This window comes from Besnoitia besnoiti, chromosome I (genome assembly GCF_002563875.1).
Source record: "Besnoitia besnoiti strain Bb-Ger1 chromosome I, whole genome shotgun sequence".
Taxonomy (NCBI): Eukaryota; Apicomplexa; class Conoidasida; order Eucoccidiorida; family Sarcocystidae; genus Besnoitia; species Besnoitia besnoiti.
Window position 1 is genome coordinate 4812775 of NC_042356.1, and position 25085 is coordinate 4837859.

Sequence of the window (25085 nt, forward strand, 5' to 3'; positions counted from 1 at the left end):
ATGTAAACATCGCAGGATCATGTGCCAACACCTGCACCACCGGAGGCTAGGACGTTGGTTGAATGCTCCGTACAACGTGGAGCACCACCGGTTTTGGATGGGATTACTTTTAACACCGGATAATACGCTAAAAAGTACCATTCAGGTACGATATGAAGCGGAGTATATTGTTGCTGCAAACGTCCGTGTATGCGGCAGACAGAATGATGTTTGAGAGCTGCATCTATTTGTACTTACAGACAGTCTCGCAAAAAGGGAGAGGAACCTGCAGATGGATGACGACACGAGACGCGTTGTCAAGACCGTTTTTGCTGGCGAATTGAGGATCCTGCACATGATATCACACCGACTAGCTTTCTGAGAGGGGGTCTCCGGCGCATGGATACCCCCCTGCAGGTTCAGACTACCGGCGGCCTACACGGATTGACGTGCACTTGACTGAGAGCAGATGCCAAATTGCTGAAACATCGCCACACGGCACACGCCACATCAACTGAAGTGTCAGAAGTACTATTGCCCTGGTGCCTAGCTAATATATATGGTACAACCACAGGTATGTATCTGACATCCCCCCCACCTGGGCAATTCTCTTTTGACCGTACCACACGGCAGCTTGCGGAATGATCAGCTCGCAGATGAGTGCGAACGCCACATATGGCTGAAACATTATTTCAGCAAGGTGCTGCCCCCTTTGGGGCCAGTCGTTCCCTTCTTGGTAGGCGGCTTCTGCATAACGAAATCCCCACTCGGCGGCAAGCCATCCAACCATGCCAAACACAAAAAGAAGTAGCGTTGCTATGGGAAGTTCAACAGAGGAGTACGAGAGACATAACACCACCAGTGCCGAAAAAAGACAAGCAAGTCTGACAAGCCACAACTGGGAGCGGCGGCATTGCGTCAGGCTTGAGTTAGCAATACGAAGCCACGTGGTGATGTCCTGAGGGCACGGCGATACACATCGCGGACTAGAGCATGGAGTCGGCGCTTCAGATTGACCTGCCGACCTGCCTGCCGGCAAGCCGCTGGAACCATTTGTGCCATCCAGATACGTTGAATATCCGCTTGGCCAAGCACGCGGACGTGTGGAATGCGGCTGCAACACTTCGTCTGCCATATCTGTGCGCCACACGCGGGAAACATGGATGCAGGAATGAAGGTCTGTTTGGCCGTCGAGGCCAGAGATTGCTGCCACGCTTTTTTCATATGTTGACCTGCAGCTGTTACAGTTCTCTATCCTTTGAAAACTCCCGCGTCAATAAAATTTCACAGCCACGCAACCTTGCACCAGTGGCGAGTGACGGGAGTGGCAGGCGCGCATCACACCGAAACAGGGAAAAAAGGGAGCTGAGCTCCCCACATACGGGTTCAGGCAATGTCTGAACGTTACACGACTAGCGACCCACCGTCACGGATGAACGCTGAGTAGCGGGACGTCCCTTCGCAAAGCATTCGCACGATTTCAGTTCAAGTTGAGAAACTGAAAGTCAAGACAGCGCCTCCTCGGAGAAACAACGTTGATACCTTTGCCGCTTGAGGGACACATGTAGCGACTCTGCGACGGCCTTCCTTCTACTGTCGCTAGAACATCTCGCTGCCGAAGTTCTTGCGTGCCGCACACACGGCAAAAAAAACACCCACAACCAAATGAGCGCCAATAAACTCTACCCGAGCTGAAGTTTACCCCAGGCTCAACGCTGGTAACCCAAACCCGAGTGAAAGCGACAGCGACGCAGCTCCGACGACTGGCGCGACTACCAGCTCCGGCAAGAGGATGCTGCGACAGACCTTACACACCTCCCAGACCAGGGAAAAAAATCGGATCGTCGCCTGCGACTCTTGAGGCCGAAGACTGGGAGAGGGGACATCCCTCGAGAGCGCTCCAATACGGCATTGAGCACGGCTGACCGACCGTCCGGCCGATGGACCAACCAGCGGTCCCGCCCCTGTCCGGGTGAACGGACGCCCTCTGCTTAAGCAAGACGGTAGACCGTCACACACAACCCCCACCATGCACCAAACTCTGCATTCAGTGGCTGACTTGGACTTGGGGGCGAGCGGTGCGACCGCTAGGCATCCGCTCGTAGACGACGTTGCGCTTTCTCAGCACAGCCTTGTGTGAGGACGAGAGGAACGCTTTCCGTAAAGCATTTTTCTACATTTGCTGTGACGCATGACCGGATTTTATGTCTCTGGGGAGGACGACTGCAGGGTCGACTGCGTGGCCGACCCGCGGCAATAGGAAAGCTAACATCGGAAGGCACAGGCATCGACGAAGCTGAGCTCTGGCGCAATGCCACCGGTAGCTCACGACTTGTCGGCTGAGAAACCACCGTGTCGTATCCCACACCGACGAAAATCCAAATGTGTTAGCGAGCGGAACGAAGTTCCAGTTTGAGGAGAGGACAGGAGAGTCCACTGAGGACGCGCGTTTCTCTTCGGTGGGTGTTAAGGGAGTTGGCAGCCACGGGCCGTGACCCTCGATGACGCAGGTACCGACCTGCGTCAGTTCGCGTCAACGCGCGGCGACTCTTTCACGATCTTCCTTTGTCTGATATTACCTGGCAAGCCCGCCGAGGAGTGTTCTGGGGAGCGGAGAGTCATCGTTCGCGCTTTGCTTGAGCGACGACCTTCCGATCGTGAGCATAGCTGTTGAGCCTGAGCTCGGTGACGTACACGCCGTCAGACGGGCTCGCTGGCGTAGCCGCGATCAGACGAGCTCGGCGGCGCGGCCGCTGACACAAACAGCGCCTACACTGTGGCAGCCTTGTTTACTTAGCATGCGAGCTCGAAAACCATTCGCGTCTCAAGATGGACGTCTTCGTCACATCCAGTGTGCGCGCATCCTGAAGCTACGTTGGATGTCATTTACCCTCTCCGCAGCCGCTTTCTCCTTTCTCTGGTCTCGTACAGAGGAAGCGTAGTAGTGCCAAGGACAAGGGAATAGGGCGTGTTGGTGCAGAGCTGTTCTTGCCGCTGTGCCGGTTCATGTTAGGTACTGGATGACCGATGAGATACATCGCGTGTCAATTGTTACCGAAACCCGGGTTCTTCAAGCTTCCGAATCGATGAAAGTCCAAACAATACCGCCACATGACGGAGCGTGTGGCCCTCGAATTGTCTCTTAATCCATACGATAATGTATCCCCTTAAAACACAATTCAAAGAAATGCACCTCAGACCCGAAACGCACCGCTGCACGGAACACATCCTCCAGCAACAATCACAACTAGTGTGACCTGACCGCGTCGTTCGACTTGATAAACCCCATTGGAGAAGGATAGGGCAGAAAACTTCAATTCGTCGCATGCGCACTGAGCGCATGGGGAGGCGCCAGAGCTCGAACGACCGACGAGCGCCTGCTAATTTATAAACACGTCATAGAATCCGGGGTCCGCCAGCAGCAATACTGCGGCACCGCAGGTGTCGCTGTATTGGCAGAGGACCATGCCGGCCGCTGATATTCGATCAGCAGCGGCCTTGGCGGCCGCAAGAGTTGAATTCGCTATCAGATGCCTCGTGCCGCACTAGCGGACGACGACCGAGAACAGCAAAACAAAGTGCGGCGGTAGAATTTTTCAGCACACTCCATGTTGACAGGGCCGGTGAATCGTAATAGAGATCCCGCTGATAAAGCGCTGCCTGATTGAAAGCTACCGGCACGCACACAGCACACACACTAAGAGAGCAGTGAGGTAACCGGAGTCTATTCTGGCGATGTGTCAACGCCCCAACTCACGCAACGAGCTAACTGCTGGACGGACGCGGCAAATGCTGGTGCGTGAGGGGTCACGCGTAAATTTACTGGGAGACCATAGGTCTCAAGATATATTTTCTGGATGCAAACCTCTGCTGGCAGATTCGTAGGAGCAGCACAATCTGTTAAACACCGCGTAGGTTACTTACATCGAAAGTTCCAGACGCGGAACATGGATCGTCTTCTTCCTCTTCGACAAGCGTCCAGGCTGTGTCAGAGCACTCCACTGTATAGGTGTCGATCTCGAGACAAGGCAAGTAACTCCTAGCATTGGAAGCAGCGCCGTGCTTCCCCGCGTGGCAGGTTGTCATTCCACCCAGCGCCTTGACGACATCCTGCGCGAGCCAAATCGCTGTGCGCATACAGCCTCCGGCGCCCCGAAGAATAATGAATGGAAAACGGGGCGCGAATTGTTTTTGCAGCTGCGCGTCCTTTGTTCCCGAGATGAAGGCATTTGCGTGCTTTTGCTGTGAGACATCCAGTCCGCTGTGAAGGAGCTGCATGCAACGCTTGAAGTACACAACCAGGGGAAGGCGCCTAGTGACAAGGATCTCGTACGGCCGCAATGCAGGCCGCGCTAAGGGGCGTTTTGTCAATGAAAAAGCGGACGCCTGTGCCTCCTGCCGTGGCGCCATCGACCGGGTATCGCCTGGCGAGGTGTTGGCCGGAGTCTCCCCATGAGAACGGCTCCCGCGGGAGCATGTCCGGATGGTTTGGTCCTCCTCTTCCGCGTGATACGCCGACGTAACCTCTGCTTCAGGGCCGGAAACCGGCGACGGTGACTCCATCATGCCACGAGGCCGAAGCCTCTGAGGCAAAGAGAGCGACAAACGCGAACTTGAGGACTCAATGCAGGAATCGGAACTTATACACGGCTTGGGGACACGGCCGCACACGCCAACAAGCGCGAAAGCCACGCTGGAGGCCGAGTCAAATTGCACTCTCAGGTAATATGTGGATCATGGCAATAAAAGAGAGGATTTCTTGCAGGCAACGTCCGACGAACCGACGCAACTTGCATCGACCCCGGCTTTGCGCAGATGCAGCAGCCGTAGAATGCGTTGCACCGGCCGGAGTGACCGCAGAGTTACTTGCCGCGCCCCAAACGGAAAAAGGACGCATCGAACCAAAGCTCCACCTGCAGCAACAGGGATTGAATTGAAAGCCTCGCATCAATTCACCTTGCACAGTGTCGATCCATATGCCGCCGCCACTCTCTCTGTCGTTCAGGTCTGCAGCTGTTATCTGCGGCATTCGCGGGACCTGGGAGGGTAAGCCAGCCACGTTCTTCCATGTGAAGTCGTATAGAAAGGCAACTCGGAGCTCGAGATTTTATTCAAGAGAAACGAATCCATACAGGAATTCCACACTCGCAAAACCTTTTTTTTTTTTAAAAAGAAAGGGATTAAACGAAGTGAATGCACAAACGCAGCCGACGACGGGGCTCGAACCCGCGACCACGAGGTTAAGAGCCTCGCGCTCTACCGACTGAGCTACATCGGCAGGGTCCCGTAGTCGGCGGCGTGCCGCCTTCCCCCTGGCGTGAGGCAACTGCTTCCCTCGTCTAGTTTCCCGTCCGAAGTCGCGCCTGCTTGATCACCATCTGCGTGAACTAAGACCATCTGGATGGTGCACTATGCAGGAAGGCATGCACTGCCGCGGCTGTGCCAACGAAGTCGGTGCGCAATCCTGTCTGCGGACGCTGTGCCGGGCGTTTCATCTGCAGAAGGAAGGCTGCACTTCTGCTGGGAAGACTTGCCTGTACTGGTAATCCTGAGTTGAATGTTCGAAGCAGGTGTTGGGAGGATCGAAAGGTGCCTATGAGAGCACAAGCGCTCGTTGTCTGACCAGTCGGACGGCGGGAGTGTGTGCCTCAGGTTGGTGAGCTCGCCTCCAGGCCCAATCGCTGGGGAAGTACGGTCAGACAGAGTGCAGTCCAGCACTAAGAGGACTCTTTCTTGGCGTTCCCATTCACAGACAGTTGTCTCTGACTAGATGGACAACTACCTGAGTCAAGCCACAACCGTGGTTCAACTACAGCGGCGAGTGAGTAAAAACTAACTCACATACATATACAACTGCGTTGTCCCCCACCGTTCCAAGGCCACACATTCCGCGCTTCCTCCTCTCGCATTCTCTTGCCGCTACGCGAAAACAACGTCGTAGAGGAAACAGTCAGGCGCTATGATCTTCGCCCACGTTCCTCCTTGCTTGACACATGAGATTGCATACCGCCTGCCCTTTGTGATTCCTCCTAACGATTGACGGAGTTATTTTAGCATAGACGGAATAATTCAGTGCCATGCGTTAGAGACAGTTGCGCGTGTCACTGTCCTTTTCCGCCGATCTCTGGTCCGAGTGCCCTAGATTCTGCCGCGTAATCGAAAGCTACCGGAAACCGATACTAGGCGCGCGGATTCCTGATGAATGCCCGCCACAACTATCACTCGCTTGCTGTATGGACATGAGAGTGCTAGGAACTACGAGCAATACATTCTTTCGTATCACATGTCGGCTGAACACGGCTGTTGCGTAAGTCCGAACAACAGGATGTGGATTGAGTGGGGAAAGCTTTACTGTGCTGAGGCGCCTCTACTCCTGTTATTTGGATTCAGACAAAACACAGAAAGCAGTACAGCTTGCGCCAATAACGGGGGTATGCACACAATTCTAGCCCTGTATGTAGAGCGCCCGGATAGACGGGACAGCGGCGAAGTCATTTTTGACTTCAATCGCAGCGGTTCGGTACGCAGGATCGTTTCATGTTGGTGAGGGGGGGGAGTTTGGATGCCATAGTTCCTTCACTTCCCCAAAAAAATAACCTTATGCACGCGTGGTGATTGGAACGGGAAGTACTGAGAGTCCGTGTTCGCACATTTTTTAGTGCTCAACCTGTAAGTGACGGAGAGGCGTTCCTCGACTTGACGCAGCGCTAGCGGCCTCTATGATGGCTCACACCTGCTATCTTTGCGCACTGAGCTGCAGGACGCATCTTCCATAAATACTCTCCCAGAGGGAAGCCTGGGGACGAACCGTTGATTCCAGTCGTTTTTGCCCCACTGTGTGTGCTTGGAAGTATTATGTTCTACTGTAACGCACGAAGCAGAGTTGGCACGGAAGGAAAGGCCTGCATGCACTCAGCTGGCGCGCGCCCGCCTTATGTAGGTGCGAAGAGCGTTCCTTGTGAATCCGCAGGAGGCTTTTTTTATAAAGATGCCGTGACACTTTTCAGCGTAGGATTGCTTCTTCATCTTCCTCTGTTACGCGTTGCTTCTTCTTTTCTCTTGCGGCGGAACTTGATTTGGACTCGCCCTTCCTCTCTCTCGTCGCAGCTGACAGGGCGGCAAGCTATTGCCAGGGACAGCAAGGTTCGCAGATGCGCCGACTCTGTCTCGCTGGATTTCAGCTGTGACTCGCTCCCGCACTTCGTTGCCGGCTGCTGCAGGCGTGTGCGCCATTCTTCGGGTTTACTGCTGAAAAATTCCGACGCCTTCGCAAATTGTTCTGCCTTGGCAGTCACGAGCCCCTTTTTCCCACGGTCTCGAGATCAACTTAGTATTCGATGCTTTATTCCGTCTGCTTTTGCCCCGTTGCTCCTCGTCGAAGCCTCGTTGGCTGGCTCTCGGCCGCGTACAGGAAGGAACGCTGCCGCATCGTTTCTACCTTCTTTCTACCTCTGAAAAGTCTCCGCTTCTCACCTTTCAAGCGAGCAGCGGCATTTTGTCCCTTTTCACAGTGTTGACGGTGCCGGCGTGACCGACCCGTGTCGCCGTATCTTCTTGGGCGTCCTTTTTGAGCTCGCCATTTGACGCAGGAAGACACACGTTGACCTTTCGTGACTTGTTTTGCTTTCAGTCATCCTCTGTTTCCTTGCATGCCGCAAACTCCGCTGCGGTTCCAAACATTTGCAATGCTTTGCTGCTGGCTCTTCGCGCGGTGACTCGCTTTCCTTTGACTTCGTTGCTCGACGCCTCTGTGAAGCCGCATCCCCCCACCTGCTCTTCCCGTGAGGCTCCACGTGGAGTGTTTTCTCGATTGCGCCCCTTCGCCCCTCGACTCGTGCACCTTCCCGCGACGCTTCGTCTCAGCCTCGATAGCATTTTTCGCGAGGCCTTCTCCGCCTCGGCTCTCCGCCACGCACTCGCAGGCAGTCGAGCGCCCTGTTCTCACCACGTTAGATCCATTGTCAGCCGTCTGTCGCAGCATTTCGTTTGCTTTCAACATTCGCCTCGCACGCGTGTTTGGCTACTCGTCTGGGAGAATAGCGGGGCTGGGGATGGATGTCAAGCGAGCTCGCACAGCCAGACGTCTGTCGAAAGAGGGGGGAGAGAGAGACCTGCTTCCCATCTGACTCTTCCTCAGGTCCTACGGCCTACGGAGGACGGACACTGTTCCCTCGGTTTCGGCTTCTGACTGCGTGCCCGTCACGCGCCGAGTTGATTTTTTCCTCGGCTTTTTCAATGACGGCCCCTGCGTGCAGGCAAAGGAGGCGCGACATCGACAAGCAGTTTTGCTTCTCGTCGCAGTGCAGTGTTTCTAGCGCGACAAGGGGAGGCTCTGCGCTGAGGCGGAGCCGTGAGAGCTCTACGCGCGATGGCTTGCTGAGACGGCCGACGCGTGTGCGGCGCTCGACTGCAGGAAGGCGTCCTCGCAGCTGCACGCGCACTCTCGTATGTCACAGTGTGTAGCTGCATCTGTCGCGACTGTCGCACTTTCGCTTTCTCGTTCAGGAGGCCCCCCTCCCTCTCCCGTGTTGAGCACAGTCCTCTACAGTTCTGTCTGTGCGCCTCTGAGTCTCTTGAGTCTCGCTTTACCTTGGCTCCTGCCACGTTGCTTCATTCTGAGTCTTCGCGTCCCTCACACGCTGCCCTCGTACTTGTTCTGCTGTCTGCGAGGTCAAATATTGCTTTTTCCAGGGGCTTGCCCTCGGCGAAATTCTTTGGTCGGCGGCGGAGTGGCTCCGAGGTGCGAGCCTTCCGTCGGTGCGGGAGTCCGTTGTGCGTGACTTTTTTTTGGCGAAGGATGCGACACTTGTTTCGTTTGATGTCCTCTGTGCTGTGCGTGCTTGCGTGTTTGTCGCTGGTGTTTTGTCTTTACCAAGATGGGGCTGTGGAGAGATATTTGTCCGTTCCTCTTTTGGGCGGCCGAGTGGCTGTGGTCGGTGCTGCCGTCGCGCGCGGCGGTGATTTCCTGTTTGCCCTGCGGCTCGCTCTGCTTGCGGCTGTGCTGTCGGTCGGCGGCAAAGACGAAGGAGGAAGACGGCGAGGGCGCGCAGAAGAACGTGGGCATGCTGGCAGTCCGCACACACACGCCCAGCCAGCTGCAGCCCGACTCGCCAGGCAACTCGCACTTCCACCTCGCGAAATGGACCAACGCGATTCGAACGACCGAGTACACGTGGTGGAATTTCTTGCCGAAGAACCTGTGGTCGCAGATCAGCCAGCCGGCGAACTTCTACTTCCTCGTCATGGCCGTCATGCAAATGGTGCCGCAGATCTCCGACTCAGACGGTCTGCCCACTTTCCTGTTTCCGCTCAGCTTGGTCATGTTCATCACCGCCGCCAAAGACGCGTATGAAAACGTGAAGCGCACGCGCGCCGACCAGGAGGAAAACGACCGACTGTGCCGCGTCGTCAACGCCTCTGGAGAAGTCCAACTCGTGCCCTGGCGGAACCTGCGCCCCGGAAACATCGTGAAGCTCCACTGCGACGAGGCCGTCCCAGCCGACATCCTCATGCTGAACTGCGCGGACGAATACGGCGTCGCCTACGTGGAAACTGTCCAACTCGACGGAGAAACGAACTTGAAACACAAAATGTGCATCCCCGAAATCGCCGACGCCGTCGAAACCGACCACGACGCCTCGCTCCTCTCACGTAAGACACGCACAGGCCCACACACAGAAAATCACTCAACAGCACTCGAAGCGGAGATCTTGCGCGGACCATCGCCGAGTGGGGGAGGGGGGTGAGGGGGGGGGGACCTCTCCGCAAGCCTGCCGTCGGTTGGGCCCCGAGTTTAGGGTTGTAGGCGAGCACCGTCTCTCTCTGCGTCGCTGGCGTGCCAGTGGATGGCGTGGAAGCCTCTCCACACTCGTCTGCCGTCGCTCTCGTTCTCCTCTTCCGTTTTTCGAGCTCGCGCGTCGTCGTGCTCCTTCTCCTCTTGCGGGATGAGGCGCGGAGTCCTGTCTTTTCTGTTCGTTTTGCCGTCGTCCTGGTGAGGCTTCTCCGCCGCTCTGCCGTCAACTCAACAGTGGGACGAGGCTGAGCGTGCCCCGCGGGGCTTGCTTTTTCTTTTCGCGGGCAGGCGAGGCAGCATCGATCTGGACAGACGCCTCAACTGGAGCGCACCTCTCTGCAGCCCCGTCCCTTGCATGTTGTCTCTCTCCTGCGTGTGCGGTTCCTGTGCTTTTTTTTTCAGTGGAAGTAAACTACGAGCCGCCGTCGGCGGAGCTTTACAAGTTCACCGGCGTGGTGACTCTGAACCCCACGGCCGCGCGGCAGCCACGGCAGTCGGTGCTGGCGTGGGGTCGCACGAGTCTGGCGCAGCTGCACACGGGCAGCCAGCGCCCCAGCCCGCGCGCGACGCCTCAGCTTGTCGCGCAGAGCGGCCCGTTGGCGACGCCTCGCGCGAACTCGGTCACTTCGAGTGCCCTCGCGCGTGTCTCCGTCGAGACGAGGAGGTCCCAGGCAGGAGGCGTCCCTTTGTTGTCGCCGACCGCGGCCGGTTCAGGGCGCGAAGAAGAGAAGAACCGGCGGCGCTCGTCCCTGATGCCGCTCCGCTCGCAGCCGTCCGCGACTGGCGGCGGGGCACCTTTCTCGCGGGAGTCTTCGCTGTCGCAGGCGCGGGCGAGCAAGGCGCGATCGAGCGTGACTGCGACGCCGGGGGGCACGGCGGTGGGCTGCGGCGTCTGCCTCGACCCGGGTGCTGAGCTGACGCCGTCACCGCCAAACGCACCGCAGCAGTTCTCCGTCGACATCTCGCAGTTCCTCTGGCGAGGCGCGACGCTCAGAAACACCGCCTGGGCCTACGGCGTCGTCTTGTACGCCGGACAGCACACGCGCATCATGAAAAACACCCGCAGCCGTGAACTCAAATACAGCAGACTGCAAGTCTACTACAACCAACACGCCCTCCTCCTCGCCATTTTCCAGGTGCGCCTTCACGCGGCGCACGCGACGAGACAACGACCAGTGGACGAAACACCGAGTTAAACGTTCTCGATTCGAAGCCCGGAAGACTATAAAAATGCACGCGCATCCAAGTAGCGGCGTCCTTCACCCTTGTGGCGGACATGCACATACAGAGATATCGGGCGTGATTTCTACTTGCAAAAGGCTGTCTTACTTTTCGCGCCTTGCTTACACACTGCGTGGGCTCCAGTCTGACTGCCTGGCATGGAGATTGAATATATATATATATATAGATAGGTAGATAGATAGATAGATGGGTATGCTGGTGATTATGCATGGAGCCCCAATTGATGTTGTGCTTTTGATTCTGTTTTCTGCTTTCTCTCTTTTTCAGTTTTTGTTGTGCATCATCGCGGCGACAGCGTTCGCGTCGCACAACCAAAACATGAGTGACAATGCTTGGTACTTGGAAAGCACCTGGGAGTCGGGCATCGGAAATTTCTTCGCGTCTCTCGGAGTGGTGAGTCACGTTTTTGCAGTTCTTCTCCCTTCTCTCCGGGGTCATTCATCTCTGCTTCGCGCTCCGTGCTTTTCTCCCTTGTTGGTCGTCGGTGATTTGGCTCGCGCTCTTCTTCGTCTCTTTATTCGTCCTCGAGGGTATGGTGCAGACGTGCCTTCTCCGCCCGGCTGCTCGTCGTCGCTTCCCGCGCGCCTCGTGGGCGTCCCTGTGCGTGTTCCCTAGCCAAGAGTAAAACTGTGTGTTTTGCAGCGATGTGGACTTCTCTACGGCGCACACGGCTGTGTCGCGTGCTGAGACACTTCGCGGCCAGCGCAGCTTTCGCGAGAGCGTCTCTATGTTGCTCTAGCCCGTCTCTTCTTCTCTGGCTCCGCGGCAGGGCGGAGCCGCTTCATCGGCGTGTTTTTTGTGGCGCTTGTGTCTTTCTGCCGCAGTCCTTCGGTCAATACGTGCTGCTTCTGAGCTACTTTGTTCCCATCACGCTGCTGGTTCAACTGGAAGTTTGTCGGGCCTGTCAAGCGGGCTTCCTCTCGGTCGACGAGCGCATGTACTGCCCTGCGACAGAGCAGAAGGCCTCTGCGCAGTCTGTTGCCCTCATGGAGGAGCTGGGAAGCATCACGCACGTCTTCAGCGACAAAACCGGCACGCTGACCCAGAATCTCATGCAGTTCCGCTGTCTCGCCGTCGGCGACACGCTCCACGGATTCGACGAATACCAGGAAATGGTGAGCGGGAGAGACGACGGAAGAACACCCAAGTCCTTCCACAGCGCGAGGGAAACCGGGGGGGGGGGGGGGGGGGCGGGGGGAAGAGGGGCAGCGACGCCGCCTCTCTCGGGAGAGCGTCCTTCAGAGCTGGGCGAGCCAGGTGCCGACGAGGCGCGCGAGAGAGAGAAACCGGACGAAGGAGGGACACAGAGACACATCCGACACGCCGTGATTGAGATCTGCTCGCGGGGAAGTCTCGGCGACTCAGCGAGAGCGATTCTGGAAAAAGTGCTTCTCACAAGGCGCGAGAGTTCCTCCTCGGTTGGGCGCGACGCGGCCCTCCAGCCATTCGCCCCGTCTGCAGGCCTCGCCCGGGAGGGGGGAGACTGGGAGGAGAGGGAAGGGGGAGGAGGGGTGTCGCCGCCCGCTGTGCAAGGCAGATGCAATCGTCGTGGATTGCGTCGCATCTCCGTCTCTGTCCTCCGCGCAGAAGTCGTTTGTGAGCCACAGCAGCGTCGTGAGCGCCACGGACGCCTTCGAGCGCGCTGGCCATGGTACGAGCTCCTTCCGTCACTCCACGTCGACGAGGAAGAGCAAGGGCGACGCCGAGAATGATGACGCGATCTCCCCGAACAAATACGTCCACTTCAACGCACGACTCTTTGCACAGCGCATGCGCAAGGCATCCAAAATCAACCAGCAGAAGGTGAGGAAGACCTCGTTGAAACGCGAGTGCCTCGTCCCCTAAGGCCGCTGCGTCGAGCTGCGTCCTCGGTCGGGAGACCCTTGACCGCTGTCTCACCAGACAGGTATATAGGCAGTAGTGTGCGACTTTGAAGTGCATATTTATATCCTGCGTGTATTCCTATACATCTCTGTAGACGTGCATCGCACGCGGGGCTGTCTCCCCCGCTCGGAGGCACGAGTCTGTGTCTGGGGGTGTGTCGGCTTTTTGACGGGTTCTCTACAGGTCAGCTCGTCCTTTTTTTTCCGCACACCGCTTTCACCGTGGACGCCACTGCGCCCCTGTCGATTCTGTGTCGCCTTGTGTGCGCATTCGTTCCTGCTTTGAGACGGTGCGTTCGTTGCTCACGCGGGTCTCGCCTGTCTCTGAGACTGTGTGACTTGCTCGCTAGGCCGCGGATCTTCTGATGGTGATGGCGCTCTGCCACTCCGTGCTGCCGAAGCAAGATATGCAGACGCCGACGACGAATCCGTTGGGCGCCGACCGGATGCCTGCGAAGGATCGCGACGACGTCTCCTGCTCGTCCTCCGTGAGCGTGACGCCTCGCGAGAAAGACTCTCGCCGGAAGTCTTCGCAGCGCAAGTCGCTGCTCCTCGGCCCTAGGGACGGCGACGCCTTGTTCTCATCTTCGCCGGCGCTTCCGCTGACCGACGCGGAGCGCGCCTCCGCCTCCTCGCTTGCGTCGACTTCGCAGCTCGCGACGTCTCCAATCGCCTGCGACAAGGAGCCGCTCACGGGAGCAGCGGGCGCGGGGGGGTCGCCGAAAATCTCGGTCATGCGGCCTGCGCCGAGAGAGGAATCGAGCCCCGAAGGCCAAAAGCGATTCTCGCTCGCCGACAGCCAGCAGCACGCGGCAGCGCCGCCGTCGCGCGTCGGACGCGCAGAGCGCGGCGAGTCTACGTCGCCCTTCTTCGTGTCGCTGCCCGGCTCCTCGCGGCTGGGGTCCTCGAACGAAGCGAGTCCGCACAACTCGCCGCGCGAAGGTGGTTTTGCAGAGGAACAGGCGCTGATACCGCGCTTTAACAAGGCGACGGCGCACGAGGCCGTGTGGGGAGCCAGCCGCGCGCACGCTCTGTGCGCCTTCGACGCTTCGCCGGTCGACTTGGATTCAGAGGACGAAAAGCACACCTGCATGCACTGCGGGCGCCGCATCGACGGCGGCGTCGGCCCGGAGCTGGAAGAATCAGACGACGACGCGCCTGCGCTCGCGGGCTCCGCTCTCCCGCGTCTGTGCGACAGTGCCTTGTGCCCACCGTCCGCCTCGCCCTCCTTCGTCGCTGCAGAGGAACTCGCAGATGCACTCTGCAAGGACGTAGGGAAAGCAGGAGGCGCGCGGATCCCGACGGAGAGCCGAACCAAAGAGAAATTCGTCCGCAGAGAGCCGCAGCGCGAGGCCACAGAACACGGTGAGCGAGGCTCCCAGCGGCCGCGCGAGGCGACCCCAAACTGCACTGGGTGCCGCATCCCGCACACTTGTTTATCAATACGCATGTAGATCTATGGTTCCAAGTATAGATGTAAATATATCTGTATGTAGATACTTAATTCCGCATGTGGGTGTGTACGTATGTAGGTATGTATGTTAGTACGTATGCAAGTATGTAAGCAGGTATGTATGATTCCTGGGTGTGTACGTAGCCGCATTAACACTGTCACAGCGAGGAACTCTCAGCTGCGTGGTGCTCGCCTTTCGTGTGTCTCCAGTCTCTCCAACGTCGTCCTGTGTGTCTTTTTTCTGCGCGTTGGCTGGCTCTCTCTCCACCTCAACTTGCGCCTGCTCTTGTTTTTCGCGGCTTTCTTCCCGGTGGATGCGAGGATTCTTCAGCGTTCCTGCGTTCGGATCTGTTTTTCATCACGGAGCTTCGCGTCGCTGCGCCTGTGTCTGTGTGTTTCCGCTGCTGTGGCCTCAGACTTGTTTACGCTCGGGGTCTACCGCCCGCAGAGTTTTCAGCCGTCTTCGCTTTCGCCTTCGCCGGTGTTTTTCCGCGCGCCCGTCGCGGCTGCGCTTCCGCCCCCCCTTCCGCCGTCGCTGCCGCCGCGGCCGTCGCTGGGGAGCCCGGCAGGCGTGTCTCCGCTCTCGGTGCTGTCCTCGCCCTTGGCGTCGCCCTGTCACTCCAGCTCGGTCGACCGGGCGCGCGCGCCGTCGGCGTCGCCGAGTCGCCGCGAGGCGATGCTGCGCGACGAGGAGGCGTTCGAGCGCGACCAGCAGCGCGACGAGGCGGGCGGACTCTTGGCCGTTCAGCTGGCGGCGGTGCGGCTCACGAAGGAGGTGGAATACGACGCGTCCTCGCCCGACGAGTTGGCGCTGACGGCGGCGGCGAAGCACCTCGGTGCCGAGATGATTTGCAGGCCGTCGCTGAGCACGATCCAGATCGGCCTCACGACCGCGTACGCCGAGAGCTGTCTCCTCTCGCAGGCTGACCGCGCATATCTGCAGCAGCTGCGCGAGCAGCAGGCGCAGCCGGCAGACGCCGCTGCGGCGGGCGGCACGGAGGCGCACGGAACGGAGAGCCTGCTGAGTGTGCCGCTGGTCATTTTCGACGTGCTGGAGGTGCTGGAGTTTGACAACTTCCGCAAGCGCATGTCGGTGGTCATCCGCGACCGCCACGGCAGGCTGCGTCTCCTCGTGAAGGGCGCCGACTCTTCGATGCTGGACATCGCCGCGCCCGGTCAGGACGGAATGAAGCAGGATCTGAAGGAGCAGCTCTCGGAAATGGCCAGTCAGGGGCTGCGCACGCTGGTCATGGGTCAGAGGTACCTAAGTGAAAAACAGTTCCAAAAGTACCGCGCGATGCTCATCAGCGCCAAGGCCATGACCGGCGACCAGAAGGAGGAGGCGCTCAACGCCGCCCTCGCAAAAATCGAAAGGAACATCGAACTCCTCGGCGCAAGCGGAATCGATGACAAGTAAGCACCCAGAGGCGCTGCGAGGCGCCGCATAACTGAATGCACACGAACCGACGCTTCGGTGTGTCCAGCACATCGCTGTTCGCCTTCCGTGATGCGTATAGAGTTTTGTATCGCTTTGAAGCATGCGTGGACGCAGCGCGTGCACGCGCATTCAGCGCCATCCGTCTTCTCCTCTCTTTGAAAGAGATCCAAAAAGCTGTGTCTTCATGCGTCTTGTCGCGCACGTTCGCCTCCCTCGCCATCTGTGCTTCCAGGCGGCCTTCCGTGGTTTCGTTTTCTCTAGTATACGCAGTATTTCAAATGAAGACACGACTTCTTCTGTCGTCTGGGTGCGAACCAACAAACGAGGTAATTTGCCCAGGTGACGTGTCTCCACACGCAGATGCATGTTTAGGGGCGAGAGAGAGGGGGGGGGAGGGGATACCACTGCTCACGCCGAGTCACTCGAGTGCGTTGGCGTCCCAGGTTGCAAGACGAAGTCGCCGAGACAATTTCAGATATCAAGCAGGCCGGGGTGAAGCTGTGGGTGCTGACGGGCGACAAGATGGAGACTGCGATTGCGATTGGACACTCGTGTTCCATTCTCTCGGAGGCGACCTACAACGCCATCGTGGACGGCACAAGCGAGGAAATGGTCCGCGAACAGCTGCACCAGTACATGAGTTACATCGTCGCCGCGCAGCTCGCCAGCGAGGCCTTTGAGCAGATCGCGCTCAAGTCGATGGTGAGCAGCCGAAACAAAAAAGCGAGCAACGCATGCCAAAAACTAAAAGGTGTGCGTGTACTGAGCCACCGCGGCAAGACATACACATAAGCATGCTTTCATTTGCAGGGAGGAACGTGCGCAGGTCAGATCATGCACGGCCGTCCTCTGACGAAAACTGTCGAAGGCGCACCAAGGTCTCCAGCCTCACGCGGACACCTCCGTCACACATCCATACGTACATGTATACAGATATGTATATATGTATATATATGCATTCATACATCTCTACATATATATATATCATTGTATTTATGAGGAGGCGGTCCACGTCTCGTTTTTTTTTCGCGGTGCGTCGATAGTGCGTTCGCTTTCTCTCAAAGAATGTTAGCCTTTGACTCACTCGTCGTCGTGCGGCTTTTTGTCTCGCAGGTGGACCGCGGCGCGTCTGACGTGTCGGATGTCTCTGAGGCGCTGCGGCGCCGCGGCACAGATCGCAGCACGCGCGGAGCCTCAGCGGACGCGAAGCAGAGCATCGCAGCGCGGAAGTCGGTGGCAGCGCGCCGCCCAGTCAGGACTCCAGGCCAGTGTCTCCACTGCCTGGCGGGGGTTGTGCAGCAGCGTGCGAGATGCGTCGGGGGCAGAACCTCTGAAGACAGGTGTGGACACGCTCTCTGCGCAACAAAGGCACGCATTTCTTCGCTGCTCCGTCCCCTCCGGATTCCACAGGACCGTGTGCGCTGATGTCCACTCGTGCGAGTTACGCGCCGTGGCTGGGGTGCTGGATGCAACTGCACAGCGCGGCGGACTGCTTCTGCGTGTGGCGGGGCTCCTGATTCCAAGAATAAGGGGGGGATGCGGGGATGCATGGGTGATTGGTTTGTTTTGAAGCTCTGGTTTCCAATTTTTAGGCGTTTCGGTCCGCTTTTCCTTCTTTCGCAGCGAGGAAGACTCCGTGCGTGGTCGCCAGGCGCGTCAGGCCCCGCCGTCGATGCCGTGGGAGGACTTTGTGAAGATCCTGACCTTCAACGCGAACCGCAAGGTGGTGAAGGCAGATCCGAAGCAGTGAGTTCGCAGAAACTTTCCGCGTGTATCTCGGATATCCTGTTGTTGTACCGAGGCCTCGCGCCTGCGTCCTCCGTTTTCGATTCGAGATTCGTTTCTGGCTCGTGCACAGAACGTGCGCAGGCCCCGATGCGTTCGACGGGGCGCGGGCGGGGGGGAGGGGGTTGCGAAGAGCATTTAGTTTGTCTGCTGGGGCGTATTTCCTCGTCGACTTCGGACGCCGGACTTTGCGCGAGACTCTCAAGTACGGAGTCGGTTTTGTGTTTCCTTCAGGCGCAAGTTCAAGCGCCTGTCGCCGGGACAGGTGGAGGACATCGTGCAAGAGTACTTGGAACACTTTGACAAGAGCAGCGAAGAGAACCAGAAGGAGCGGACGCGCCGCGCCAAGTCGAGTCGCGGACGCAGTCTCAAGTCTGGAAGCGGCACGCTGCCTTCCTCGTTCCAAAACGGACCCTCCTCGGCGTCGTCCCGCGTGGCGTCGCAGCGCGAACGCGAACGGTGCCGCGAAGCGCGTAGCGGAGACGAAGAGGAGGCGCAGGCGACGCGAGACAGACAGGAGACGGTGTTGCGAGCGCAAGGCGGAGGGGGAGAGAAGGCGGCGAAGCGGGCGGTGTCTTTCCCGCGGCATTCGCTCTTTCAGAGGAAGGGCGATGAGAAGGGAGGCGCGGAAGACGACGAGAAGGCGCAACTCGCCCCAGGCAGCAATGACCAGGAAAACGAGAGCGACCGCGACGAGGCGAAGGCCTTCGCGAGTTGCCGACTCAACTCGCAGAAGATGCTCTCCAGTCCGTGGGACGAAATAGACACCGCCCGCACGCGCAGCAAAGACGACCAACAGAGTCGTGCCTCCAAGTACCCTTCTTCCTCGGGAGAATCGAACGCGGGAGGCATGCGCGAGGCCGCTGTCGAAGGATATGAAGCGTAAGGCTTTACGCTTCAATTCAAAACGAAGAAGTCTCCTTTTTTCAGTTTTCAAGAGACCAGTCCGCAGAAGCGGCAATGCCCGGTCGAGCAATGCGTTTGTCTCGTTGGAGTTTTCACTTTGATTCTTTATGTCCATCATTTGCTCTTTCTGGGCCTGCTTTTCTCCGCACTCTTGCTCCACTGCGTCGCCTGGCCGTTCTCTAGGGGTTGGAGTTCGGTTTTTCGCTGCAGAGGATTCAACATCGGTTTCGTCGTATGCGTGGGGTATGTGGATCCGGTTCTCTATGCATGCATGTTTTTTTTCTCTCTCTCGTGTTGCGTGTCTTGCGCCTCTGCTTTCTGGCGCGTCTGTCTTCCCGCTCTCTTCTTGCGAAAGAACTGGGCTGGCGGCGTGTCGCTGGGTTGGCTGCTTCCTTCAGCTGCGCGATCACGATTACAGGCGAGGCTTTGACGCATGCGTTGTCGACGGCGGAGAATCGGCGCTACTTCTTCGGTTTGGCGAACTTGTGTTCCACGGTCATCGCCTGCCGCGTGAGCCCCAAGCAGAAGAGCGACGTGGTCACGCAGTGCAAGCGCTACCAAAGCGGGACGGTGTCGCTGGGCATTGGGGATGGAGCCAACGACGTCGGGATGCTTGTCGCGGCGAACGTCGGCGTCGGCATCCGCGGGAAAGAGGGCCTGCAGGCGGTGCGCGCGGCCGACTTTGCCATCGGCGAGTTCAAGTAAGCAAGAGGCAGTGCACGGCTTCGCTCTCGGATGCGCAGCGCCAGGGAACTCGCCGAAAATAGAAAAAAACGAAATGAAAGTTGCCAAAATTTTACATAGTGCTCTCCATGTTGAAAGTTGATTTCTCTGTTTGTTGTGCAGGTTCGTGCGGAATTTGATGTTTTGCCACGGGCGAGAAGCGCTTCGGCGGAACGCCTTCCAGATGTACCAGACAATCTTCAAGAACGTGATTTTTGGTCTCGCCGATCTGTTCTTCGCCTTCCTGTCTATCTTCTCGGCCTCGGATCTCTTCAATCCCTGGCTGAAGCAGCTCTACAACGTCCTGTACACATGCATCCCCGTGATCCTCTTCACAATCTTTGACCGCCAACTGCCCTACGACATTCTCCTCCACACGCCTGTTCTCTACCCCGCATTCAGCAGTAAGGCAGAACAAGAAAAACCGAAAAACAACGATGCACCGGCGTCGCGAAAACGCTCGTCTTGAATAGACTGCTCCGATGGCACACACACGGGGGTAGGCGTGACCCTAAACCGTAGACACAGGCAGACGTCGCCGAATTCCACTCCAGTGCCTCCGCCGCTCTCTCCTAGCCGCGCTGCCGTTTTGGCCATGGTTCGCAGGCTCCGCGAGAGGAGACTGCAGGCGCCTGAACGAACTGCAGCTTTGGCCGTCAATGCGAGTGTGCAGTCTGTCTTTGTGGGAGGCACGTCCGTACTGTTGGCTGGGTCTCGGTAAGTCTGTCACACGGTCGATGTTTGATCAACTCGATCGCGTGAGGCGGTGTGGAGGAATGTCGGTGAGGAGTTGGTTGTGGCTCTGTGGGGATGCCCTAGACGCAAATCTCTCCACGTGCTTTTGCTTTTTATCGGGTGGCTCTGCAGAGTTAGGTGTGAACATGTTCGCTGGATCGCGCACCTTCTGGAAGTGGCTTCTGTTCGCCTTCTACGCCTCGGCGACGCTCGTCTACATTCCGATTTACGGGCTCGGCTGGGCCACAGTGTTCACCGGCGGCGACGGCATCATCACGCTGCCCGTCGCGTTCGAAGGTGCCGTGGTCTTCTGGTGCATCATCTTGGTAAGCACGCGAGGCAGATCGAGTCGAAAAAGCGGCAGATTTCAGTGTCCGACGTGAGCCTTGCTAGCTGGAATGGATCCTTCAGGGCGACCGGGGTAAAGATGTCCACACCAGTTTTTTCTAAGCGTTATAAATATATATATTTATATGTAAATATATGGATTCCCATTCGGATCATGGCGGCGAGAGAGAACGAGTGTTGACGTGCGGGGTAAGATCGAGCTCGAGGTTTTTCTTGTCTACCCGCAACAGTCTCCAAATGTCGACGGTGGACTCCGAAACTGCGGCCCATGCAACTGCCAATCGTTCTCGCATGAAGTCTGGTCCAAGCTCGAACTCACAGCAGCCTATAACAAACCGCTCGCCCAGAACCGTATACGCACAATATATATATATATACGTACGCGTGATCCGGTTATGTGCCTGAATCAGATTCTCGCAGTGGAGTTTTGCGTTTTTTATTTGTTGCTCGGCGATACGTGTCGCTCGCGCGCTGAGGTGCGTCTGAGGCAGGCGCGGCGGCGCGTCTGCCTCTGGTTCACTGCTTCAGAATTTCAACTTGTCTCGTTTTGTGTCTGGCGTGCGTTCAGGTGTGCAACCTCGTGATGATCCCCTTCCTGCACACGTGGTTTTGGTTCATTTGGCTCGGTGTCTTCGTGGACTTTGGTTTCTGGTTCCTCTCGCTGATCATCTGCCCGCGCCTACCCGCTGGATTCTGCACCGACCTTTGCGGAAGCCTCGAGGCTATCCACCACGACGGCCGGTACTACTTTGCGACGACGCTCGCCGTCATCCTCGCGCTGTTGCCGCAGTACCTCATCTGGTTCCTGAAGGTGAGAAGCGACGGCAACCTGCGCTCCACATCTTCTTTCACGACGCGTTGGAGCGGATCGTGCAAGCAAACAACAAACCCTAAACCCTATACGCTCGGCCTCCTGAGCAGTGTCTCGATTCCGATAGACAGTTGCGCAAATCACCGGCGCGCAGTGCGTGTGAGAACTTGGCTGCAGCCAGCGCGCATGTCTTGAGAGACACGCTTGCCAAAAAAGATGTCCTGAATTCCTTTTGTCTTGCCGCTGCGATGAAGATTTTTGCTGCCTCCTGGCATGACGGACGAACCCTCTGCTGAAGACAGATTTCTCCATATATCAACCTGTGAACGAAACACGTATCTATCTGTCTTTCTATCTATTTATCTATCTTTTCTACGTGTAGGTACACATATATGCGTGTTTGCGGGTACGTAGGTTGTCTTGTGGTGCGCTCGCTGGAAGGCGGGCGTCTGACTGAGTTTGCTTGTGCGTCGGGTGCGGCGGTGGATTCACCTTTTTTTTTTCTTTTCTGTTTTTTTTCAGACCACGTTCCGTCCCTCCGCGCCTTGCGTCATCCGCGAACGCATTGCAAAGGGCGTCTTCGACGTGGTCATCGCGCCGCGCGGCGGACAGAAGATGGCTGTCGTCGTTCCCAAGAAAGTCTCCAACGAGTGGAGAGGCTTTGCCTTCGCTGAACAAGTAAGGCCTCTCTGCAAAGCCTCCCAGCGTTCCTCGTGCAATGACGGGCGCCTGTTCCGCTCAGTCGCAGACGAGCATGAGGATGAACAAATCCGCCTCCGCTCTCTCCATCGGCCCGCATACACTTACATATGTATGTATGTATGTATGTATGTATGTATGTATGTATGTATGTATGTATGTATGTATGTATATGCATGTATATGTGTATATAACTGTATATATATATATATATATATATATATATATATATATATATATGGGTACCTGTGTGCATTCACGTTGGAGCCGTTCTGTCTCGTGGGTCGATCGCACGGCTAGTGGAACTGCAAGAGCTCTCAATAACTTCGAAGCTGCGAGTCTACACACGCTATTTGCGACTTGTTTGTTCTCTCCGATTTGTTGTGCGGCGCGTTCTGCTCTCTCCTTTGTCCTTCATGCGGTGTGAGTGTCGTCTCGCGTTGTTTCTGTTTGGTTCTGTCAGGATCACACGCGTTGGGGACAGCACCGCCGTTCTGTCCGCGCACTTCTCGACAACCAGATAAGCTCTCGATTCCTGCAGGGCAACGCGGACTTGAACGTGCCGTTCCTCACCGCAATGCGGGCCGCGGAGCGCGTTTCAGGAGGCGAAGAAGACGCGGTGAACTTCGCGGGAGAGGGCGCGCAGTTGGCGAACAGCCAGTCTTCTGAGATAGTCTCAGCGCCGGCGGTGGAGCCGACGCTGAATCCGCCGTCATCCGAACCCGCTCCCTCCGGCGCAGAGTTGCACGAGGAGAAGCAAGAGGGAAGCGAGCAGGAGTGAACGCCGAGAAGCAGAAAGTGAAACACTAGCGTGTCGTCCAAGGGAGGGGACTAAGAAGCTCGCAGCGCTTTGCACGCATCATCTATCTGCATACCGCTTCGCATGAGGGCAGGTAGTCAGTGGCATCGGAGAAGATCCAGTATATGCAGTCGTGTAAATCGATGTCACTGTGTTGTATAGATCTGTATGTGTACGCTAACGCCACCGAAGGGTAGACACGGGCGTTGAGGCATCCGCCCATACTTTCCGCCGCGTGCATGCAGTCGGTGGGGATATGAAAAATAGTGCAGGACGGTGAAACGGTTCTTCACAGCAGCATGCGTTCGGCGCATCGTATTCGATGCGACGCGCGGAGGCAGGAGCCTTGCGATTGAAAGCCTAGGTGAAAACGATACAAGTGGTTTTCACGTTGAAGCAGACGTCTCTTGGTGAGATATCATGTGAACCAAGAGATAAAACGATGGAAATCGGTCTCTGCAGAGTGGCTTTGTGACATTCCAAACCTACCGCGAAACGCCACAGCACCCTGTTTACCGTAAGATTTGTGGGATTCCTCTCACGCCATTCCGATCGTATTATTCTGCCACCGAATGATAAGTCAGAGACTTCGTGCCTTCAACGATCTGAATGCCAAGCGCGCCAAAAGAGTGCCGGGATGACTAAAATTCTGGTCTCCTGTTATTTCCATGCGCGAATTCACGAATGAAAGAGAGAGGAATTCGTTACTTCTCTTCTCTGTGACGCAGAAAGATGACAGAAGAACGATTTCGGGGTAGCGCGTTCCCCCCTCGCGCGTCCTTCTGACGCGGGTACCGACTCTCTTGCGTTCCATCCTGTTGACTTCTGTTCTTTATCCGTGTGTTCGTTTCTTGCTTGCATGATTTGTTTCCGGTATAGTCAATAAAAGAAGGATTTAGTGTTTTGTGTTTGCAGTCCGTACACCAGTTTCCTCTGGTCTCTGGTCTGGTTTGGGTGACTTGTTACGCGTGGTGTCGCCCCTTTGTTCGCCAACGTGAAGTGAAAATTCTGGTGCTGTGTGTTCCCCTTCCTTTGAGCGCTTATGCCAAAGGAAACGCTGGGATCTCTCATGTCAGAGAGCAACGTGTCAAACCGTGTGCAACTCTTCAGGCGCTTGCTTGTCTCGTTCCTGTGTTGGTGATGCCTCCTTTGCCTCTGTCGCAGTGTTCTCGTAGTCTTTTGAAGCCTGGAAGCGGCGCTTTTATGGCAATGGAATATGTAGTATGAAGGGAGAAACTTCGCAGACAGACTGGCCGATAAAGTCTGCCGCACGTTCAAGTACAACGCATATTCTCCAGAAGTGCATGCGCGTCCCACCTACGAGCAGCGGGTACCTATGCCCCGCGCACGCGCTCAATGAGAGAACATTAATTCATGTGTTGAGTGTCTTAGAAGGAACTCTGTGTCGTGAAACAACCGTTGAGTAATACAGTGATGTACAGTGTTCTGTGTCGCCTTTGCAATAACAAGTCTCTCCTCAAACACACCCGTGTCGAATAAACCATTGTTTATCAGCTTGTTAACTATTCTGTAAACGGCTAGAAGGACACGAGTGCCTCAGGCAAGTTTTCTGCTGACCAGGACGTGGGATTTGCCTGTTTTCACAAGGTTGATGCCCGAAAGTTGCTGTACCCCCGGGAGGCAGTCCGATATCGCCACTTCAGGGACAGCTCAGAAGAGTTTTTTAATTCTTTCCTTGATCAAATCTCCACGGTTCGCCATATTTGCATATCAGCACGCTAGTCTCGTTGAGCCACTAAGGAAAAAAAGCCCGAAAGTGTAGCAGGTCGTTCCTCGCGTCTATCGGCCACACTACGCACGTCCCCGTACAGATGGTAGAACCAAGCATATGTCTGTGCCGTGTTGCCAGTATCCGTTAATGTGGCAGGTCGTTCTTAGGTACACCGCTATCAAAGTCACCATAGAGTCTGTGGCGTTTCATTGTTTTCAGCGGCAGTTGAGAACAAATACAACAAGCAATAAGCACCAGTACGCGCTGCGGAACAGCATCCCCAAGACCGTACAGCTGTACCTCGCACGTTGCCATAGCTGGACGCTCGCCCACACAGGTAGAAGCCAGGCGACAGTCACAATCCGTGAGTCCTACCAGTCAAAGAAATGCACTGTCGGCAACAGAAGGCAAATTCAGGGAAGAAGGTGACCACCATGCGTTCAGTCCGCGCTCACAAAGCTCTGCCTCAAGCCGGCTGTCAGCTGTGGTGTCTTGCCGGCGTACTCACCGGAAGTGGGGTAGTTATCCTCCACCGCAAAACACGCGTAACGAGCTGATAAAGTCCCTTATCTGCATTGTAAACCTGTTTCTAGCTGTCGACAGCAATCTCTGATAGAGCGAAAAATGCGCCTGTTCAGGCCTGACACCGCACGTCAATTTCGCAACCGGCGTACGGTACATCTGTTCTCCTGTTGGTCTTTGCGCAGCGGCGGTGGAATCCTGCTTGTCTCCCCGCCACTCAGCGACATGCAGCTCAAG

At 56.8% G+C, this 25085-nt stretch overlaps 2 protein-coding genes and 1 non-coding gene across 3 annotated transcripts; 1 reads left to right on the forward strand and 2 right to left on the reverse strand.

The window, feature by feature from the left end:
* Positions 1-3359: 3359 nt before the first annotated feature.
* BESB_006940 (uncharacterized protein) lies at positions 3360-4542 on the reverse strand (the record flags this gene model as incomplete). The annotated part of the gene is made up of 2 exons (XM_029359449.1): positions 3360-3524; positions 3904-4542. The coding sequence occupies 2 exons, from the start codon at positions 4540-4542 to the stop codon at positions 3360-3362; spliced, it is 804 nt and encodes a 267-aa protein (XP_029222362.1).
* A 642-nt stretch (positions 4543-5184) lies between these two features.
* On the reverse strand, positions 5185-5257 carry BESB_011590. The gene has a single exon. It is a non-coding gene; the product is annotated as a tRNA-Lys (tRNA).
* A 3598-nt stretch (positions 5258-8855) lies between these two features.
* Positions 8856-22576, forward strand: BESB_006950 (phospholipid-translocating P-type ATPase, flippase subfamily protein; the record flags this gene model as incomplete). The annotated part of the gene is made up of 17 exons (XM_029359450.1): positions 8856-9630; positions 10175-10908; positions 11282-11407; positions 11839-12129; positions 12602-12817; positions 13248-14262; positions 14767-15763; positions 16232-16490; positions 16902-17128; positions 17412-17534; positions 17808-18455; positions 18878-19180; positions 19326-19606; positions 20070-20263; positions 20854-21096; positions 21619-21774; positions 22259-22576. 17 exons carry the CDS (start codon positions 8856-8858, stop codon positions 22574-22576), a joined length of 6906 nt encoding a protein of 2301 aa, XP_029222363.1.
* Positions 22577-25085: the final 2509 nt, after the last annotated feature.